At 37.6% G+C, this 21,780-nt stretch overlaps 3 protein-coding genes across 3 annotated transcripts; 2 read left to right on the top strand and 1 right to left on the bottom strand.

Annotated features, from left to right (window-relative positions):
• Positions 1 to 58: 58 nt before the first annotated feature.
• Positions 59 to 3,374, bottom strand: srp19 (signal recognition particle 19). The gene is made up of 5 exons (XM_026342493.1): positions 3,176 to 3,374; positions 1,937 to 2,012; positions 852 to 923; positions 652 to 760; positions 59 to 512 (listed from the first exon to the last, which is right to left on the bottom strand). Exons 1-5 carry the CDS (start codon positions 3,211 to 3,213, stop codon positions 382 to 384), a joined length of 426 nt encoding a protein of 141 aa, XP_026198278.1. The 5' UTR covers positions 3,214 to 3,374; the 3' UTR covers positions 59 to 381.
• Positions 3,375 to 4,275: 901 nt separating this feature from the next.
• LOC113150089 (serine/threonine-protein phosphatase 2A catalytic subunit beta isoform) lies at positions 4,276 to 15,658 on the top strand. Its single transcript, XM_026342478.1, has 8 exons — positions 4,276 to 4,694; positions 6,290 to 6,328; positions 8,358 to 8,528; positions 10,740 to 10,913; positions 11,306 to 11,395; positions 12,106 to 12,267; positions 13,444 to 13,562; positions 15,050 to 15,658. The coding sequence occupies exons 1-8, from the start codon at positions 4,593 to 4,595 to the stop codon at positions 15,120 to 15,122; spliced, it is 930 nt and encodes a 309-aa protein (XP_026198263.1). The 5' UTR covers positions 4,276 to 4,592; the 3' UTR covers positions 15,123 to 15,658.
• A 742-nt stretch (positions 15,659 to 16,400) lies between these two features.
• On the top strand, positions 16,401 to 21,189 carry zgc:101664 (uncharacterized protein LOC450064 homolog). The gene is made up of 3 exons (XM_026342480.1): positions 16,401 to 16,469; positions 16,968 to 17,796; positions 19,765 to 21,189. Exons 2-3 carry the CDS (start codon positions 17,131 to 17,133, stop codon positions 19,966 to 19,968), a joined length of 870 nt encoding a protein of 289 aa, XP_026198265.1. The 5' UTR covers positions 16,401 to 16,469; positions 16,968 to 17,130; the 3' UTR covers positions 19,969 to 21,189.
• Positions 21,190 to 21,780: the final 591 nt, after the last annotated feature.

The raw sequence follows: 21,780 nt of genomic DNA, 5'->3' as shown, positions 1-21,780 counted from the left end.
GTTCACAGGAAGACAATTACAAAAATTATGATGTGTTCTGATTAAGGAAACCATCAAATGGTGAGAAACTGAACGATTTATTCATCTGGACTTGAATGACAGTGAATTTAACTTAACGAAGGGGCAGACATTAACACTTCCTCTATCACTTCACACATTTCTCTTTCCACTTCAAAATTTCTGCAGCTGAAAGTTTTTCCATTTTCCTAAATGACCAAGATGTTTTCATTTGTTTTCTGAAGATTTCCAGGATCTCTTATTAGAACTTAAAACACGACCCTGTTCAGAGCTCTGACTCAACACCGGATGAACTCAAAACAACAAGTTGGGAAATCTTTAAAAATAATAATAATAAAAAAATGACAAAATAACGTCATCATTCTATTTCTTCTTCTTCTTGCTCTTCTTCCCTCCCTCTCCCTGCTGAGAGCTGGTGTCTCCTCCTCCACTCTTCTGAGTCCGAGTTTTTAGTTTCGGGATCATCTCTGCCACGTAAAACATCACGTCTTTACCTGAAGGGATAAAATAAACATTATGTCTTTAATAATAAAAAGGTAAGTGTTTAGCGGCTGTGGATCAGGAGGTGGCACAGTAGTCTACCAATCATGGGATTGATGAGTTCAAATTCAGTATCTCCTGTGCAGAACTTACGTGAGGTGAATTTCTCCTGACAGAAGCTGCCGTCTTCCTGCTTCAGTTGAACTCGGACGCGACCTCTGAACTGGACGTCCCTATTCCACTCCCTGGGGTGCATTTTGTTCTATAACACACACACACACATACACGTCTTTACCTGATGTATGTTAACGCCTGATGAAGTGTGTGTGAGTGTGTGCAGTCGTCAGGTTTACCTCGACGTAGACGTTCATCCCAGCAGCTGTCAGGACGTCTCTGATCTCAGCGCAGGACGGATTCTCCACAGCCTACAGACACATAAACACCAGCTGTTTGTCTGGTTTCACTCATTTTTAAAAACAGTATAAGAACTTTAACAACATTATCTAACATTTAGACAACTGCAGCTTCAACCACAACACTGATGCAGTTTAAAGTGAGTCAGGCACTACACCAAATATCTGGAGACTAATGGTCCCTCAGGATGAATTGCAGTAACTTCAGAGAACCTTTTATCACCTCCAACAAAAGATCAACATTTCATTTTGTTCAGTACTTTTGTTTTATGTCCAAATGAGTCATCTTTTAAGTAGTGATAACTTTTTCACTCCGAAAACAATCAAACACAGAAAAGAATCAGTTGAAAGTCAGACAACTGAACAAACATGGACACGTGAAAAGGACTGACAACTGATTCATGCAGAAATTTGTCTCAGTTTCATCTATTTTTTTTTTTTTAATTGCCTTTGTTGTTTTTTTTTGTGTATATGCTAAAAAAGGTTTTTTTCACAGGACACTACCTGTTAGTCTTTAAATGACTTTAAGTAAAGAAAACGCCTCCTTTGTGAGCTCCATCTCTCTAGATGTAACATGTTTCATGTTTTATGCAATAATGACAGTAATGTTTTTTTTGCATTTTTACACATGTTGTTCAGAGTTAATGACCTTGTTTAATTAACCTTGTTACTGCAGGAATGGCTACAAGAGGATCCTATTCCCAGAGTTACCCAGAAGCCACAAGGAAAAACATTAATGATGCTTTGTTAATACACAGTGCATAACTTAGAATATGAGGAGACAATTTTAATATGATCTTGAACACATCATCAAAAACCAGCGTAACTGGTCCAAATCAAAGAAAATGACTGATTTACCATCACACAAACAAAAGAAACACAGAAAATTCTCAAAATACAGTAGAACTAGATGTGATTATGAAAAGAGTATATATGTTAGTTTTCTGTCTTATGCAATCAATTGTTTTGCTCTGATATTAATCCTCAAACTATTTCGTGTTGAAACATCAGTGTAAATTAAAAACCTTCTCTGTGGGGATCCTTCGTCCCTCAGCCAGCGTCTTCTTACTGTTGATGTAAACCGGGTAGAGACAGATGAACCTGAAACACACCACAAACACAGATTGACTGAGACTGACTATAGAGCTAAAAGTAAACAAACTCTTAAACCTGTAATTAACAAGTATTTTATATACTTTTTAGTATTTGATATTTTCATTGTTGATTGATCTGTCTAATATCTTCTGATTTAACCAATTAATCTGTTTTATTCAATGTATTATTAAAGTAGAGGAGCTATAAATGCCTAAAGGTCAATAATGTATTTCAGTTGCTTGTTTTATTTGAGCAACAACAAGATACAACAGAGAAAAGCAGTAAGTCACCACATTTAAGAAGCTGTAAACAGCAAACGTTTGGAACTTTTGTTTGAAAAATGACTAAAGCAATCAAGTGATTATCAGAATAGCCACATATTAGATTAATGTTGATCAACTCAATGGTTAATCAGCTGATTGTTGCAGCCTCAAGACTCTTTTCTTTAGGTTAAATCACTGGTCTGAATGAACAAAGCAGGGATTTATTACTTAATAACCTAATGTCTGAAACATTAAGTCAACTAATAACAAAAACTTATTTCATAACAGTGTGATTTACAACAGAACGTTTCTTTCTACCATGAAAATACGATAAAACGCAGCAGATTAGACAGATCTACGGTTAAAGAACTTTTACACGTCATGCTAAAAGCTGCTGTGCCGCTCTGAACGCCAGACCAAACTTCATGTAAAAAGTAAACCATTTAACGGTTTATGACGAAATTCAGTCAAACGTAGTTTAACCTCACCTCTTTAGAGACTTAAGTAAGTACTTTAAGTAGCGGTATATTTCAGCAATTAACAGACTTTAATCAAATTCAACATTTAACTCGGTTTACCCGACAGCTAGCTGCTCCCACAACCACTAATTTTACCACCATTAGTGAACGTTAACGGTCGATGGTTGTTCTGAACCATAAAAGCTAAATGTAGTTTTGTTGGTGGATTAAAGTTAAAACACGAATTAATTATATGCCGAATTGATTACTGGCCTTTCGCAATCAACATATGGGCTGCAGTAAAAATTCGTGAGCAACCACTTCTAGATACTTACATTGCAATTAACTTCACAGATTTTCAGTAGCACTTTACAATACGTGACGGAAGAGCTAACCACTGTTAGCTTTAGCTTAACGGTAGCTAACTAGGCTAACTGCAAGAACTCACCTCTCTTTATCAGCGGGGTTTTTAGTTAGATGAGCCATTGTTGTAGTTAAATGTGAAGTGGATGCAGCGACTAACGAGACAATTTGATTTGTACCGTAAAGGTTACGTGTATATCTTTATACAGAGCCTGTGTGTAAGCTAACCCACGCAGCCATATGGCCGCTTTACGGCACATTCACTGACTGTTGACAGTCGACGGGGGCGCTCGGTTAATGTCACAGAGTACGCAGGACGGGAGCGAACAAGAAGGCGGTGTCTCTTCATCGTTGTGTTTACGGGTAGAAGGCAGAGCACCGCCCAGTTAGTGCGCCCAAGAAAACATATCAAACCTCTGTAGTCTGTAAGTAGATATTTTAACAGTAATATTTCTCAACGTAGACAAATGGACGCTATGCTTAGATCACTTTAAAACAAATAAAATAGAATAGAATTCAACAAGGCTCGCTAACTATTATTTGGTAATTTTATAAGAATAAGTGTAGTAATGTGTCTTTATTTTCGAATATGATAACATAGGAAATTTAGTAACCTACCATTCAGCCAGGCAACAAGGCACATTTCATTTTAAATGACTGATTACAGTGGGTCCACACTCCAAATATCTTATTAATATAGCAAAACGACCAAAAGAAGAGACAAAAACTAAAAGAAGTGTAAAACTAAACAAAGAAATGCATAATAACCGAAAAGAAACACCACACAACTAAATATAATATATATAAGATATAATAATATATTTCCATCTGTAGGCCCTTCACCTGTGTAGGTTTTTATTTTTTTACGTGTATATGTCTAGGACCTGTTGTCTCATAACTTGTGGAAAACTGCCTTTCATAGTGGTGAATTTAAATAGTTACAGGTTACAGGCAGCATTTAAAATAAAATCTAAATTCATGAAATAAGTTCAATTTGTCGATTTTTGTTGCTTCTTTTTTATATTTATCGTCGTGCGACCTTTCAGATTTATCCTGCGACACCTCAGTCGGTCGCGAACCTTACTTTGGTAGCCACCCTGTCTTGCAGTTCACATTCTGTCCACGCGGCGGCGCAGGTGTGCCGAGTCTGCGCACTGTTGAAATGCCCGGATGTTATTGTAGCTAGCTCTTTTAGCAAATCGGCTAGCCGCTGCGACGCCGCAGACATCTGCCGCATCGGGGACTTTCGACCCTTTTCACTCCCCTAGCCTATATAAACAGGTTTTTAACGTCGGTAATTTAACATTGGTAATCTATCATGATAGAAGTTGACTAAACAGCTCGCTGTTTTTAGGTCTTATAATTAATTTTCCAACCGGTTTGGCGGGACTAGATCGGGTTAACAATACGACGAGCTAAAGGCTAAAGCAGTTAGCGGTGAGACACAGGCCAGTTTGTTTTTTCAGGTAGCTAACTTAGCTTAGCAGGCTACCGCCGCTGTCATGGAAGACAAATCTTTCACTAAAGAATTAGACCAATGGATCGAACAACTAAACGAGTGTAAGCAGCTATCGGAAAACCAAGTCAGGACACTCTGCGAGAAGGTAAGTTGTTTACAAAAATTCGACTTTTACACGGACTCGATCGGCCTCGATTTCTGCTTGGCCTAGATCGTAAAAGCGGCTCTGGCTAATTTCTGAAATGTGGTAACGACTAGGCGGCTATTTTCGCCCCGATTTCGACCAGTCATCCTGAGGTTGCTAATATAGCACTGTAGCTGCTTCGTAATATCTTAATTTTATGTTTTCGCCTAGTTTCCTACTCGACTCTCCAAAACCCTGGTGATATCGATGGTTATCAAGCAACCGTGGTTATTCTGATAGACAGGCCGACAATTCGCAATTTCATCTTTCACAACAAATAGACGGAGCCCATTTTATTGCCCGTTTATTAACGACTGCGTTTTGCTCTCAGACCAATTTTCACTTAATGTTCCATGTTTTAGTACGTTTTACATTTTATTTTTACATGAATATTTCTTGTTATCCACTGATATTTTCACCGCACCCTCTAATTATCGATCAGTTCCTTTATTGCCTAAACCTGTCAGACCTCTTCAGTTTTCAGACGTCACTTCAGGTGTGTTGCACCTTTTAAAAATAACTCGATCAGAACATTTTGTGCATTATCCACCTTTTGTTAGTACATTTTATATCTGAAACGTAAGCCACGCTGCAGATTTTATCTTGAATAAGTGAAATAATAGGGTTAATTTTAGTTATTTTGTTCGTCACATGAATGAAGGAAGAGCTGCAGGTCTACGTTTTGTTTACATACTAAAACACTAAAAGTGGTTTATGGTGATGCTGGTTCATGAGGAAGAAATAAACAGGCTACTGATCTCTGACACCATTTGGTAACAACACATGTACTTTATATAGTAATATAATTTAAGTAATAACTGTTAGCAGAATGCAACTTGAATCAAGATTGAGCTGCATCTAATAATTATTGTAGCGATAAGTTGGTCTGTTATTTACTTGATTAATCATTTGATGATTGAACTGTTAAACTGTTTAATTTATGAGTTAACACAATAAGGTGGCTTATTTTATTAACTAGCAGCATATAGAGATTCAAATACTCACACTTAAAAAGCTGGAATAAGCAGATTTTGGGATTTTTACCCATACATATTATTAATCTACATAAAAGATACTGATTAACTCTCTAGACCAATTATCACATCACATTATGTATTGTTACAGAATATATAACATTTAAAATGGATATAAAACAGGTTCCCTATTATAACATGCTAAAGTAAAGTTTGTGTTTCTGTTGCTGGTCCATGTTCTATTCCAAGGTGAGCTGGAAATCTGTTAGTTAATTTTATTTATCTAAGCTCAGTCATATTTGAGCAATGTCTATGGACAATATTCAGAAATACACTAATCACATTTAGGTACATTTCATAGTTTTAGCCTCACTTTCGTTATCATACATTTTCAACATCCTAAATGAACACATCAGACCTTCATTGAGGTTAAATGTGGATTTGTATAAAATAAGTTACTGTTTGTCTGAAGAGCTTTAATCTTCTCTCTCGTCACATGATCACTTCAGTCTCTGAGATCTGGTTTGTGGCAGAAAATGTTAAAATTGGTCTCTGATTAAATCTTTGTGTTTTTTCCTCCAGGCCAAGGAGATTCTGACCAAGGAGTCCAACGTTCAGGAGGTGAGATTTTGTTTCTAAATCTGAATCTGTTCTCAACATCACATCAGAAAAATCAAACCCACACCGATTGATTTTCAGAACAGCACAGCTGTGGTGCAATAATATCCCATTACAGAGCTCACAGACGACCATTACAGGAATTAGATGCAGGAAACGCGCCCAAGATACCAAAGCATTTGGTGCTTTTGCTGAGAAGCAGATTAGTTGTTTGGTATAATGTTAATCGGAAGTAGTTTTCGTAATCAGTTATTTTGGTTAACTTTCTGCTTAACTGCTTCATTAACTTATATTGATGGTAAAATTTGGTAAAATAATCAATATGTAATCTAATGATTGATCAAAATCTGCGAGTCCTAGCTATAAAGTTAAAATGATAGAGGTATGAGTGTTAAATACAAACAGCGAAGTGTCTGCACATATGAGATGAACTGATTTTTATCTTCTCTCCTTGAAACACAAAACAACAGATCAGTAATAAAGCATGCAGAGACACAGATTCTGTTGAGGCTCAGATGGTGAAATCCTTAGCCTGTGGTAGCTTTTCAAACTGCTTCAGAGAGAGAAATAAACTATAAAATTAAAAAATCTCTGGTTCAGTTCAAATGAACACATGCAGCTGAAGATTGAGATTTACATATGATGAAAACATTCATGTCTCATCAGAAACCAAACTCCAGTTTACAGAATAAATATTTCCACTGCATATAATAGGTGTTTGTATCCATTTTTTTATTTTAGCAAAGAACAAATGTTATGTGGATTTTCAGTGTTGTTCCCTCGGGCGTGTTTGGAACAGAACATGACTGAGCCTCCACAGTTTGCACAAAATCACACCTTGTTTACACTGCAAACTGTCTCTGCTGAGCTGCAAACTCACACACTTTCCTTCTTAAATGTCAGAAACAGTCTTTGCAGAAACACTTAATTTTTTTGCTTTTAAAGTCCATCAGCTAACATGTAAAACAAAAACCCAACAGCTTTATCTTATTAATAATAAAATGGTAAAAGAGACTGATAATGCTCACACGTTAAGCTTCAGTGTGTTATACTGAGTATGATTTGTAGTTTTACATCAGTAATGAGGAACTGGAAATTGTATTGTTCAATGTCAGACATGTATTGTCAGTGATGGGTTGACAGTTAAATTACTGTATGTATTCAGTGTAGAGAGACATGGTCAACAGCTTTCATGAAAGACAAAATTTGTTGCCTTTATAGGTGTTGTCAGTAGCAGTTCTCAATTAATAATTCTTTTTTATTTGCCTATTAAATCATCATTAAGGGATTCATTTTTTAAGTGTACTGAACCAGGAGTTTTGATTGAACAGTACATTTTATCGTCTAAAGGGATTGTAAAATCATCTCACTACCCTTCAGAGTTCTCTTGTGGTCCTTTGCAGAGGTCTAAACCCACAACTGAACCACTGGTGTTCAGTTCAATATGACAAACATAAGCACAAACACTTGCAGAGAGGCACAGGCTCATTGACAACTGTGCTGTTTTCTATGAGCTGACGTTTCAGGACTGTTTTTTCCAGAACTTAAAGCACGAAACATGTCTGATCATACATTAAACATCTGGCAGAACTGGAATGAGACAACCTGTATCACAGCTGGTATCAGTGTGATTTAAGACGTATATATTACTGAGCAGAGGTTAATGTACTAATAACATTATCTACAAAAGACGTGGGAGGAGGGTATTGTAGCATCAATGTTTGTAATGTAAAAATCGTGTCTTGACCTTTTTTTAAATTCACTTTTCAGTCTCGCAAGTCTGGAATCACTGCTTTAAACTACAAACATTTGTATAAATACAAATATGACTAAAACATTGTAATAAACGTAAGTTCTTCTTACTTCTTCTAGGAAGACCGTGAGATGAAATTTACAGCTAGGAAAGCTGTTTACTTTAGTGATGTTTATTGCTCTGTACAATCGCACAAAAAGAAAATGGATGTGAAATGAGAGTAGAACCTCAACCTGTTTGGTTGAGATGAACCTGTGATGACGTTACCTGTCCCTTCAGGTGCGATGCCCGGTGACGGTGTGCGGCGACGTCCACGGTCAGTTCCATGACCTGATGGAGCTGTTTAAGATTGGAGGCAAGTCTCCCGACACCAACTACCTGTTTATGGGAGATTACGTCGACAGAGGCTACTACTCTGTGGAGACGGTCACGCTGCTCGTCACGTTAAAGGTAAAACCAATGTGATGCTGTGTGCAACTTGGAGCAACATTGATATCAACAGGTCCTGAAAAGTCTTTGAAAGACCTCGGTTCACTTCACTAATTGATTTAGATGCTTTAGCGGTTATTATAAAGGCTTAATAAATTACTTTACTTCGTAATATTCTGTCTTGCCACAGTGACATTAGTTATAATTCATTTTGTATGAGGTTGGTTGCTGTCAGGAGACGTTCTACACATCTAGACTAAAAGCTGGATTGTTAGAAAATGTTTGCTCTTTGTCTGAGGTTAGATCATGTTAGTTGGTTAATTAAATTATTAGGAATCAATGTCCTGAGAAAAAGCATGATATGAACGTTAAGATAATATTGCATCATGTAACCTAACGCCTTGTTCCTGAACTCAGTTCAGAATCAATCAGTTGTTCTTTGACTGGCATTATGTGAAACGGTACAGAGTGTTTTATCTTTGTCGCAGTGAAAACACATGAATATTAAAACAGGTGTGACAGTTCAATCCGGCAGATGATACAAGTACAACAATAACTTCATGTCTCTGAGGGTAGAAGTAATGTTGGTGTCTGGCTTCACGCTTCCATCAGCAAGTGTAGAAAAATGTAGGAACCACAGCATAAAAAAATCATTAATTAATACGCTGAACACCTGTAGTGATTAAATATAAAAACTGCTTCTATTATTCAAATCTTTATGATTTGTTTTTAGCTGTGTTAACAGAATAATTACCTTTTAATAGTTTATCGTCTCTAATCGGTCACAGACAGAATTAATATTGAATTTAAGTAGAACAAAGCTGAGCTGTATTGCAGCACTGTATTGATTACAGTGGATAATCTGCTCTGTCAGATGTGTCTGTTGCTAAAACACCTCCTGTGTAGACAAGCAGTGAAGAATGCACCGGTTATATTCTCCACAGCATGTGAAAGCGCAGTTGACCTGTTGAAACATATTCTGTGTGTAAGAGCAGACATTGTGTTAGCAGCAGTTTACTTGAGACTAAGCTGTGTTTGATCTGCTAAAAGTTTTAATTTTAAACGGATATTTAAAGTAATAGTTATGGAAAAAGTTTGCTCAGATATACGAAGATATGTTGGATGAGGAAATGATGCATCCCTGATAAACCAGACGATAGACTTCACTTCTGTCATTGTGGTCTTAGGTTTCTGCTTTCAGCTGGACCACACAAACACCTCTTACATCTTATTGGATGAACTTTACAGGGATGTGACTGGTGTTTGTGGGTGATTTTATAAGTAAGGGAATAAAAACATCGTCGCTGTATTAAATAAACCCAAACTGAGCTTCTAAAAAATGTTGACATAAGGCACAGCATCCAATACAGGGTTGTGCTTTAACTTTCATTTCTGTTCCAGTGTTTGATTACTTAAAGAAGCAGTCCTGTTCTAATCTATGTGGTCATAACAGCAAGCTATTTGTGGGGCTGATGGTGAAGTGAACAAAAAGGAACAATCATGGTGGATCTTCCTCTCCTTCATAAAGTCACCTTTGTTCGCCTGCATTGTTTGCTCTGTGAACACACGTGTCCTTTGATTGGGACATTAAGAAGCTGTGTGTTGATAGTTGGCTTTATTGCATCATTAACTTGTTGGTAGAAACATGACGTAGAGATGTTTGAGGTGAGAGCAGCTGACAGAGGAATGTCTGCACACAATCACTGTTTGTAGACGGTAGGTGTGTCAGGATTGGTTACAGCTGCAGATAAGTTTAATAGAAATGTTGAGACAACAGCTTTCAGATTTGACACGAAAACATTTCTCCCTGACAATTAAGTTGCTAAATTTATCAAATGTTAATTTTAATTAAAACTAAAACAGAAAAGATTAGTTGACTTAATCAATTATACAAAGAAGGAAACGTAACATTTTTAATCCACAGACGTTGGATTATTTGAGCTTGTTAAATGTAAAGATCTGATTTTCTTTCTCTTGCAACAATAAATGTTTTTGGACTGTTGTTGGCCTTGGGTTAGTTAGGGTTACTGTGTGTGTTGTGTGCTGCAACTTTCAAAACCAGTCAAAATCAGTTGCAGGAGAATAATGGTCTGATTGTTTAAAACCATTTGCTAGTGGGAGTTTAATTGTTTTTTGTTATTATTTATAAATATGTATATATAATATAAATCGTGCTGAATGTAAATAGTCCAAGGTGACATCTTTTTATATTTGTGTTGCTCTGTCCCTCAGGTTCGTTTCCAGGAGAGAATCACCATCCTGCGAGGGAACCACGAGTCGCGGCAGATCACACAGGTCTACGGGTTCTACGACGAGTGCCTGAGGAAGTACGGCAATGCCAACGTCTGGAAGTACTTCACAGACCTGTTTGACTACCTGCCACTCACGGCACTGGTCGATGGACAGGTAGGACAACCAGATGGGAAACAGCCTTGTTTTATTTAGTGCTATGAGACATTTCCTCTTTTAAGGGAGTGCTATTGTTTTTTTGTTTGTTTTTTTTTGCCTGTTTGGCATCATGTTTGAAACGCGCTGTCAAAAATCTTAACATGTTTCCATGCTGACTGAATTTAGGATGCTAACCTGAACATCAACCTTGTTAGCCATACAACACACGTTTGGTTGTTGTTCCTTAATGAATACATAATTGATGAAGCAGATGGCACACTGTGAAACACTGAAATAGAATTTTGAATAAGATGAAGCAGTAATCTTCCTTCAATTTAGCTAGCGAAATGTCTTTCTAAGTGTTTTTGTAAAGCTGCAGATAAATCTCATGTTTCTTGTTTTTGTCTCAGATCTTCTGTCTCCACGGAGGTTTGTCTCCCTCCATAGACACTCTGGATCACATACGAGCTCTGGACCGCCTGCAAGAAGTCCCGCATGAGGTACACGCACATTAGCAAGAACAGTACATGTTGTTCAAATGCGGAAACACAATTCAGGGATGTTTAGGCAAGTGAGGTTTTACAGTGTGTGGTTACCAGTAAAAATGTAACAGGAAACAGAACATGTCAACAAATCTTATACACAGACTGAAACCAGCCTAACTTTTAACATGTAGTTTATAAAAAGGCTCAGTATTTTCCTGTAGTTATTTATGACTACTTGTTGGTCTGTGCTTTCAGCAGCGGATTAATACACATTTGGGGCCCTAGTGAGTATTTGGGGCGCCAAGATACGGCGTTGTTCTTTTTTCAGCGCTTCAGCCTCCAGTTTTTACAGATGACATGGTTTTAATTGCCCCAGGGTTCATCCCAGCCCAGACTTAAACTTGTCTTCAGTGTGTCTGGTTTAGGAAAGGCCAAAAACACTCTCTTGTCCACCTCCTCTACTAACTGATTGTTCCTCCATTAGAACATTAAATCCTTTAGCTGCAGAACAACTTAACCTTACATCTCTCATGAAGCCACAAAACTTTGCAGAAGCTTCACGTCGTATGTACTAGATATTACTACTTTATATCCCTTGAAAAGGTGAATTATAATTGTGCATGAGCAGTTTGTGGATCAGAGAAGAAACTGAGGTTTGAGTTGTAAAAAACAAATGTTATCAAGTGCTTTGCTGAATACAAAATTAAATCTCCTCTGTATATTAGGGCCCAATGTGCGACCTGCTGTGGTCGGACCCCGATGATCGTGGTGGGTGGGGGATCTCTCCTCGAGGTGCCGGATACACCTTCGGACAGGACATCTCTGAAACCTTCAACCACGCCAATGGCCTCACCCTGGTGTCCCGCGCCCATCAGCTGGTCATGGAGGTAAAACAGACACACGAAACACATTTACCTTCATACGTTTTATTTTTTTACTATATAATTCCATATTTTATTTTGTAATTTTGACGCGACTCTAGGACACTTGAATCCAAACACTACTCAGCAGAACATGAAAAGTTTTCATGTAAATTAAGATACTTACATTTGAGATGAAAAACAATATACTAACAGCTAGTTTAATTATTTTTAAGGATTCTACTTTATAGTTTCGGACAGGTGAACGCTTTGAATAAAATGCCCATTTATAGATCAATTAAAGTCAGATTTATTAGTACATAGTTCAAACTAGGTCACCCTATTGTTCCTTGTGAAATTAAAGGAACCACAAGAAGCGCTAAATCCACAATAGTGATCCTATATACAGAGAACATGCTGCATAAACAGATACTGGAGAAATACACAGAAAGCCTTGAGGGCTCCTACACAGCCTTTTTTTTTCTTCTTTTTTTTTTTTTATAAATGGTGACCTAGATATATACTGAGTGCACATAAAAGCTGACGCTCTCTAAGGGTGACACCGTTTATAAAGGAGTTTAAAAGTTATAATTTGTGCTGTAGTGTTCACATCTGCACCTTGCTGTACAATCTGCTTCGGTTCCTGCTCCCACATTTCTCTAAACAACTTGGATTTTTTTTTCTGGTCTAATGCAGAGTTCTGACAGAAATACAAAAACTACTTCAAATGTGACATTTGAAGCTTTGGTTTTTGAGTATATTTTAGTCACACACACACACACACACACACACACACACACACACACACACACACACACACACACACACACACAGGTCGACTGAAGTATCCTAAAAACCTCAGTGTTTCCATGGCAATGTAATATAATGAATTTAAAGTGAGCATAGATCCTCCATCCCTGTTTCTGTAGCAGTTTCACTCCCACTGTGGTTCAGAGTCCAAGTTCACACACACTTGAAGCAGCAGTGGCTGCTACAAACACACACTTTATTTATAACAAGATGAGTTGTGATTGAAACCAGTGCTGAATGTTTTAGGAGAGTCAGAACCACTTGAATTTTTTAGTAGAGCTGACTGTATGTTAAGCTTTGTGTGTATGACGCCTCTCGTTCAGGTGACACTAATGGTTATCAGGTAACACCTGTACTGAAACATAATTTGTTGTGTGTTATTGTTGTGTTCAGGGCTACAACTGGGGCCATGACAAGAACGTGGTGACCATCTTTAGTGCTCCAAACTACTGCTACCGCTGTGGAAACCAGGCAGCCATTATGGAACTGGACGACACTCTGAAATACTCTTTGTAAGTACACAATCTATAAAGAATTATAAAATGTCAGGTAGGGCTGGGTAGTAGAATAATTATTTTTGCTCAGTTTGACAGCGGTGTAAATTACAAGCAGGCTGCATTAGGTGTATTGAAGGTTGAACTTCTATAATAAATAGTGACTTTAATAGTTGTTGCAGTTGCTGTGTGGGACAACCTGTGGTGTGGTGCAGTCTTCTGTCTTCAGTCTTCAGTTTTTTTCCACTGAATATGCAGGTTTAATATGAATTAAAATTATTTTCTACATTTTGCAGGTAAAACGGTAATGGTAAAATGTTATTGTTAAACTCTGGTGGAAGAAGAAAGTTCAGAAGCTCTAAAGTCTCTCATTGAGGAATATATTGAGCAGCTGAAATCACAAAGCTTAAATTAGGAAAAGTTGTTTGTCCTCATTTAAGTTCCTGTGTTTTCTGCCTTTAAAGATGTGGCCTGGCTCCTGCTGATACTTTTTCAAAAAGCCATCGCCCTTTTTTTGCAGTCATTATATTCTCAGTGCCTCTAAACAACTGGTGGTAATTTTGCAAGTGATCGCTCTATTACCAAGATATTGGTGCTTTAAGGCTGTGTTGATTGACGGGACGCTGCCTGCTGTCCAGCTCCAACACTGATTCAGACTTTCAGAGCTTCTGTTTTCTATAAAAATAAAAAAAATTTCCAGACACACTTCTGCTATGAGTTACACTAATAAGACCTAAAGAAATGTGTTATCATGCAAAGTTTCCTTCAGTTCACCATTAATTGATTATGCTATCTGGTCTGTTTGGATTTTATATACAATATATTAGCATTGTACAGTCCAGCAGTTGATTCTGTCTCTGCTGCACTGGTGGCACTTTAAGTAACTTTGAGTTGTGCATGAGGTGAAGATCATGTCACTGTTCTTCTACTGTACATATTCAACTTAGCTGAAATCACTGTCAGTGTGTAAATTGACATTTGGTTGCTCTGCAAGCAGCAGGAGGAAGTGTGACTGTTTTGTTTGTCTTCTGTGAGCAACATTTGGTTTTACAGGGCAAAGGCAACACCCCAGCTGCTTATTTGTGAAGCTCCACCTGGCGTCCATCTTAATGGTTTATCGTAGTTCTTAAAAACTAGAAGCAATTACCAAAAAGTGTATACTTTGATTGTTTTACAGATTTGTTCTTTTGGAGAAAATACAAGTTCTTGTTGATTATTTATTTGTCCTAAGACAATAGTCTGGGGGTAAATCCATATATTTAATGGACTAAAGCTGTTTGCAAGATTCCACACAATTTGATTGTCCTCAGTCTGCTGAAGGCTCAAACTAACTTGACACACATTTGAGGACATTTTTGCATTTAACGACCAGTGTGAACAGGAGGAATGACCACAGCACTGTTTAAATGGTGTCTAACTGTTTTAAGACAGAATTAAAGCATTTGTTAACCTCTCTGTTAACAGCAGAACGTTGTGACTAACGAACCTTTTTTCTGCCTCCCCAGCCTTCAGTTTGACCCTGCTCCCCGCCGCGGCGAGCCCCATGTGACCAGACGCACTCCTGACTACTTCCTGTGAATGTCCAAAGCCATCCCGTCAGTCATCCACAAAGCTTCACCCTCCCTGCACCCCCTGCACCACCCTCTCATTTTGGACGAAAGAAGATATTAATAATGATGATGATCATGATGATACTGTACCAGGGAGAATAGAAACAATTGGCTGATAAAATAAGATTTGAACAAAAAGAGAAACTTAGAGCTGCCCCCTTTACAGTCGTGTTTTCAATATTCTGTCATTAATGCTGTGCTTCTGGGGAAAAACATTTACAATTCTGATCTGTTTTTCTTTCTTTTTTTGTTTATTACATGTTTGAAGATGAGATAATAAAACTACCAACGTGGACCAAATGTGCCATATTCTGATCCTTTTGCAAAATGTGCAACTTGCAAGGTTTCTTTTTTCTTTTTCTTTTTCAGTTTTTTTTTTTTTTTTTTTAGACCAGTACTAAAACCCGACCTACCTGACGTCACCTCCACAACTCACATCTCATGGCATCCAGTATGTGCTTTTTTTTCTGTTGCAAAATAATTTTAAAAAGGAAAAAAAAAAAAGGAAAAAGTTTGCTTCAAGTAGTACAGCTGTCAGTTTTAGCTGTCCAGGCTGCAGCCGGTGGTCATCTCAAGTATATTACTGTAATTTGATTAAAGACAACAGACATATGAAATAAAATGTCGTATTGACAAACTACTGGGCTGCGTCTGTGTCTTTTCTTTAGCTGGATTTGTCTTTACTTAAGTTTCTTTATTAATAAAGTATATATAAATAAACATGGTTTGCAGTGTGGCTGTAGACACTTAATGTAATCACAAAACTAAGAAATTAAATACATATATATACAATATTAAAATAAAGATGTATTGTAATGTGTGAAAGCTAATCATATTTGCAATGGACCATCTTCCTGAACGATTACATTTTGTAGTATTTATAACTAACATTACACATTTGAAACATGAATTCTATATAATCATGTTTTGTTATAAAATGACCTGTAAGAAGAATTTGCCTGGAAAATATTAAGTATAAGTAGCAGACGAGGAAAACACTTGAATAAAGTACCTCCAATTTGTAATCAAATAGAGTATCTGATTAAATGTAATTTACTTTTATTTGTAAGAGTAGTAATTGTTACATAGAGAGTAATTTGGGCCTAGCTAAATGTGATTATAATTGGAAAAACTCTATTTATAGAATCATTAAAATCTTTAAATGTTATGATTATAAAATAATTAATAATAAAAACAGCCGGTTGGTTTAGGTCTCGGACGATACCTGAACTATCGCGATACTTTTCGTGAAGCGCACAGGAAGCCGCTTCAACTTTAGCTCGTCCGGTTAATGATTATTATCTGCTAAAGAAAGGTTGGTATTTTGTCTTATAGTAACAGTTTTCTTCGTGTATTGTCTGTTAGTTTCACGTTTAACTTCTGGGTGAAAATCGCAGCGTTTAATATGAGCGTTTATCTGGTTTTCTAGCTGGCTGGCCAGTTTAGTGTTAGCTACTAGCTACTAGCGGTTAACTAGCACAATAAGCTAAAAACATTAGCCACCGGTGACGGGAGAATAGCTCAGAAACCAGTTCCTGAAATAATGTCATAAACACAAAAACCTTCTACTAAACTGTATCTGTTAGATACCTAAAGTAGAAACGACTAAAATACTTTAATATTTCTACTATTATCGTCTTGTTTTTGAAGTCAGATTTGATCTGATGGACATTAACTTACTCGAATTGGATCTGGGGCCATCTCACTAGTTAACTACCTGCATTTTACGATTTATTTATTTACTTATCATTTGCTAATGATTGAACTCTCAACCGTACTTACTTTGATATTTATCTATGTTCTTCCTCTTTAGGTACAGAAGCCAAAACACTGTGATCTTTTTAGGAGCCCAAACACGTCTTGATGTCCACAGGCTTCACAGCAATAACATCTCACATTGAACTGATACTAGGAGGAGGAAGATGAGGAGGAGGAGGAGGAGGGTGGTGCAGTGTGTCTGATCTCTGTCTGTCTTTATGGAGGATGTGGTTCTGCACTATCGGCCTGGATCAGTTGCTGGGCTCAGCTCTCTGTTAGAGACTACAGAAAAGCTCCTGGAGGCTTTTCCCTGTCGGACTCCTCCAGTCTTCACCTCATGGTTCCCCACTTCTGCCACAGACCGGCTGCCCATCCGACCTGCCAAACCAGCTCCTGTCATCACCTCCTCTGCTAATTTATTAATCTCCGACAACAACAGGCTGCATACCCATACAGCTGCAGCAAAGACTTGTGAACTTCAAAAAACAAAAGATGGTGTCTCCGAAAGACATGATGATTGTGCAGGTTCAGAGACAATTAGAAGTCCAGATGAAAAAACACAAAAAAGCAAAGATGCTCTCTGCATCTCAGAAACACCAAACCACCTCCTCCCATTATCAGCCTATAATAAACCAGAGAGCAGAATCACCAGACTGTCTCCTGAGAAACAGCCACAGAAAGACAAAGATGGTTTCACCGCCACAGACTGTCCAGTCAAACGGTGCTGGCGTGTCTGTACACAGAGAGGGGTTGTGCTGCAGAGCTCCCAGTTGCTGTCCAAACAGTTCCACCACATGGTGTCCATCCACAGCCTCCACCTCCGCCAGAGGGCTAAGTGGGTCATCAGTGAGGACAACTGTGGGGCAGCTAACAGCATTGAAGAGGTCAGTATGGGATTCACAGAACAGGACAGTCTGCAGCCAGGTGGTGCATTTTCTCCCAATTCATTAATCATTAGAGCAACTTTCTTAATCAAATAATCATTTTAAATCAGTTTATATGGAAATTTGATGGTTTTACCTTCACTTTTGTGAATATTTGGTGGTTTCCATCCACAGTATTGAGTTACAGATCTTTCAGATCTAAAGCGGAAGGAATGATCTGACTAAAGTGTTAATTGTTCAAATTGTTTCACAGTGTCACTGCTTTTCTCTGCTCATTGGTAGGACTGTCATTATTTTTATTTAGAGCAACAACTTAGACAGAAGTTTTTACTACTTAAAAATATATAATTTTCTTAATTAATCATTTTGTTCATAAATGTCCACAGTGATGTGTTCAGATGTCTCATTTGTACAGAAAAGATAATTTGGTCACATCACTGTGGCCTTTGGAACGTGATAATTAGAATTTCTTCCTGATGACCAAACAGCTACTCTGCTGACCAAAAAACGAAATGGTTAATTGATGATAATGGAGAGAGTTGTGGATGCAGCTCTGCTAATTAGCAGTAAACACAGTAAAGCTGAGGCTGAGGGAATTTCATCAGTTCTGCAGTTTCATGGTCACGTTATCCAAATTATTGGACTAATTCACATGTTGACCTGATGATGGCACCAAAGAAAAACTGAAGGGATCCCCATCATTAGTTCAACAACATCAACCAAACTTCATAACAATCTGTCTGAATTTTATTGATGACCATGAGTGCCTCAGCCTTATGGTGGCGCTAGAGGGATAAAGTCAGAGGTTCATGTGAGTCTTGACAATCTGTATAAAGGTTGTTGAGCTGTTTCAGTCTAAACTAGACTCTAAATTTGTACTCTCTTGAGCACTTCCTTTTCATGATACATTATACTTTTACTACACACATTAAATGATTGGGTAGATGCCTAGAAGGAAATTCAGACTACTTTGCAGAAAACTAATTAAAACCTACTACACAATTACAATGTCTTAGTATAAATACTGTATTATTATTTTACTTTTGGTACTTTACTTTTGTGTTTGACTGACAGTACTTTTATTTGAGTAGTATATTGAATGCAGGAACCTTTAAAGAATCTTTCTGTATTGTGGTACTTTTACTCTAGTTCAAGGTCTGAGTACTTCTTCCACTGCTGTGCCCCAGACGTTCATATACTCCTTAGCTTGTTGACATTAAACCTTTAACCTGTGACACAAACATGTAGCAGAGTTCACTCAAGTAGATGTTAGTGGTAAACGCTCCTGAAAAGGGTGGGAGCTTATCATAAACACTAACATCATAGTTTGTGGTTTATGTTTATGACATGGCTCTTTATCTGTCCCATCAGTTACTTTTTCCACTGAGGTCAGTACCTTTATTACAGTAGCTCATCACATTTGAAGTGCACCACACAGGAAACATGCATCATCATCAAGTGACGTTTTTTAATTTAAAAGTTTCGATGTAAGTATTTCTAGAGCTGCAACAATGACTAGAGTATCGAAATGTGCAGCTCTTCTGATCTATATATTTACTGTTTGGGGGGTTTTCAAGCAAAATATCCCCAAATTCTCTGGTCACAGCTTCTCAAAGACGTAAGAATTTATGTTTCTGTGTGTCATGCATTAGAGCAAAATTCAATATATTTGCGCTTTGGACAAATTGTTTTATGTACATAATGATAACACTTTCTTTTCATTGTTTCTTCACTCCTTCATCTTTGTATTCTTCCACAACTGGAACCTATTATAAAATGTATGTATGTATGTATATATATTGGAATATTGTGAGTGTTAGTTGTACGTGTAGCTGAGCTTCTCTTTGGAGTTTTTTAAATTCATGAAACATTTAGAAAATATGTTTTTAAATCTACCCACCCACTCCCACGTCTTCCTTACATCACCTGTCCATCTCCCTCCTCACCTGTCAGTTTTCCTCCCTGCAGGTGTGGCAGACTCTGAGCCGGTCCGTCCGGAACACCAGGCTACCGACGTGCAACGTCAACATCCAGAGGGAGCGGGCGGAGATCTGGGTATTCTGTGATGTTCTCTATTCCGAGCAAGTGGGGCGTTTTCTGAAGAATGAGCTGCAGCTGACAGGGAAGATCAGCCTCTCGGTTCACAGGCTGGGAAACGTCTTCAGCATGTAGAGCTGAAGTCAGCTGGAAATACACACTCAGGTTTTTACACATGACAAACACATATACAGGTGTATACTGTATGTTCTGATCATTTATTTATTATGTTATGAACACTGCAGCTCTCAGCATCCAGTTTTTCTTTGATACTTCAATGTAACATGGTGAAAAATTAAGGTTTACTTGCACATTAGTATCCTGGTTTTGATCGTATTCAGGACTTGACATTAACATGTAACATGAGAAACCTGGTTATTCAGCTCAGTCAGCGTTATCCAGTTTATTCATCATCTGCCTGCAGGTTCTGTCTCCCAACATCAGCCACTCATATCTTAACTCACCAACTGTGCAGTTGTCCCTCAATATCATGACTAAGTGCTTTTTAACTTTTTACCTGCAGTGATTCTCATAGAGGAAGCCCTCATACAAACTACAAATTGGTTCTCCATGATTTAGGAAGGATTTAAGAGAACCTTCTTTACATTTAGTCATTTGGCACAGACACTGGTTTTTACTCTTTACACACTGTTAATCAACCTTCAGAGAAACAGTCTATTTCTCTGAAGGTTGATTAATTAACCAGAGATGTTCTTAATGCAGCAGACAACATATTTTTTCATCTAGGCTATTAAAGGATTCTGAGAATATTCTCCATATAACAGGACATGTTGTAAATAACATTCAACATGAACTTTTAGATAACTTTTAGACTGGTTAGCACTGTGATCCAGAGGCGTACTAATACATGAGAAACTGGACACAGTTCGAGATACACACCCCAGTCTCCTCCTGTTTTTGGTTTCTGCTTCTGTGTGATGTTCTTTATTTGTACATTGAGCCTCCTTTATGAAACACACCTTCAGATGTACCAGGATACTTAATTTGCATGTACAAAGACTTTGTGGCGTGTATGGACTTTTTTTAAACAAGATTAATTTTAACACCATCAGTAATTCGGCAAAAAAAAGTGTATTTTCACAGAGAAAATTATATTCTGAAATGCTGTGGTTCTATTTGCATGTAGCATTCATCTCTTAATAATTAAAGTAGCAGACTTCATTAATATTTTATAATAATTTGCCTCATATTAAAGTAATTAAATGGATCTTTAAATCTACAAAACTAATTTGTCCTTTTCTGACAAATTCCAGTCTCTGATGTATATTTATACAAATGATTGTGAGTAATTCTTATACAAATGTTCTCTTTGTTGTCTGGTGTAAATAAATAACTTCATATGTGAAATCAAGAGTCTCTGTTGATTTAATTAGTTGAGCATGTACAGATTGATGTGGAAAAACAGCAGCAGCAGTCATATGATGCGGGGGTCACCCTGGTTTCCACCAACAAACACTCACACAACTGGTTCAACATTACAGCTATTTCCAGTGTGGTGCTTGGATATGACTTGAATGAATGAGGACAACACGAAGATAGCACAGCCCCCATCACAGACCCCTTTGTTATCAGAGCCCGTGTTTTGACAGCACTGCACACTGCATTAAAAACTAGGTTACCGGATATGACGTCGGTGCCCTGCCTCCCGGCCCAGCTGGACAGCTTGTCCTTTAAATGAATCATTTTAGCCTCCTAACGTTACAAAAATACCAGATTGCGCGGAAAAACTAGTTATATTCACATTCTAAATCAATATGTCTCAAGCATGCGCTTTACTCTGTGGCCTGTGCTGAGTAAGCTTAATTAATTTTGCAACACATGTTCGCCAGAGGTATTTTATTTTGAAAAAGAATCGGAACTTGTTAGTTCTGTCGTCTGGATGTTGTTATATAATTTATTTTAAACAGGAATTATGTCATTAAAGTA

This window comes from Anabas testudineus, chromosome 9 (genome assembly GCF_900324465.2).
Source record: "Anabas testudineus chromosome 9, fAnaTes1.2, whole genome shotgun sequence".
Lineage (NCBI taxonomy): Eukaryota > Metazoa > Chordata > Actinopteri > Anabantiformes > Anabantidae > Anabas > Anabas testudineus.
This window is presented reverse-complemented; position numbering and strand designations above follow the sequence as displayed.

Bases quoted from the DNA above. Each gene is read 5' to 3' on its own strand.
- srp19 (XM_026342493.1), bottom strand. From the start codon at position 3,213: ATGGCTCATCTAACTAAAAACCCCGCTGATAAAGAGAG. The intron at 2,013-3,175 runs GTGAGTTCTTGC...GGTGTGTTTCAG, and splicing joins AACCCCGCTGATAAAGAGAG to GTTCATCTGTCTCTACCCGG. The intron at 924-1,936 runs GTTTTTAATTTA...ATGTGTCTGTAG, and splicing joins GAAGGATCCCCACAGAGAAG to GCTGTGGAGAATCCGTCCTG.
- LOC113150089 (XM_026342478.1), top strand. From the start codon at position 4,593: ATGGAAGACAAATCTTTCACTAAAGAATTAGACCAATGGATCGAACAA. The intron at 8,529-10,739 runs GTAAAACCAATG...TCTGTCCCTCAG, and splicing joins CGCTGCTCGTCACGTTAAAG to GTTCGTTTCCAGGAGAGAAT. The intron at 11,396-12,105 runs GTACACGCACAT...TCTGTATATTAG, and splicing joins TGCAAGAAGTCCCGCATGAG to GGCCCAATGTGCGACCTGCT.
- zgc:101664 (XM_026342480.1), top strand. From the start codon at position 17,131: ATGGAGGATGTGGTTCTGCACTATCGGCCTGGATCAGTTGCTGGGCTC. The intron at 17,797-19,764 runs GTCAGTATGGGA...TCCTCCCTGCAG, and splicing joins CAGCTAACAGCATTGAAGAG to GTGTGGCAGACTCTGAGCCG.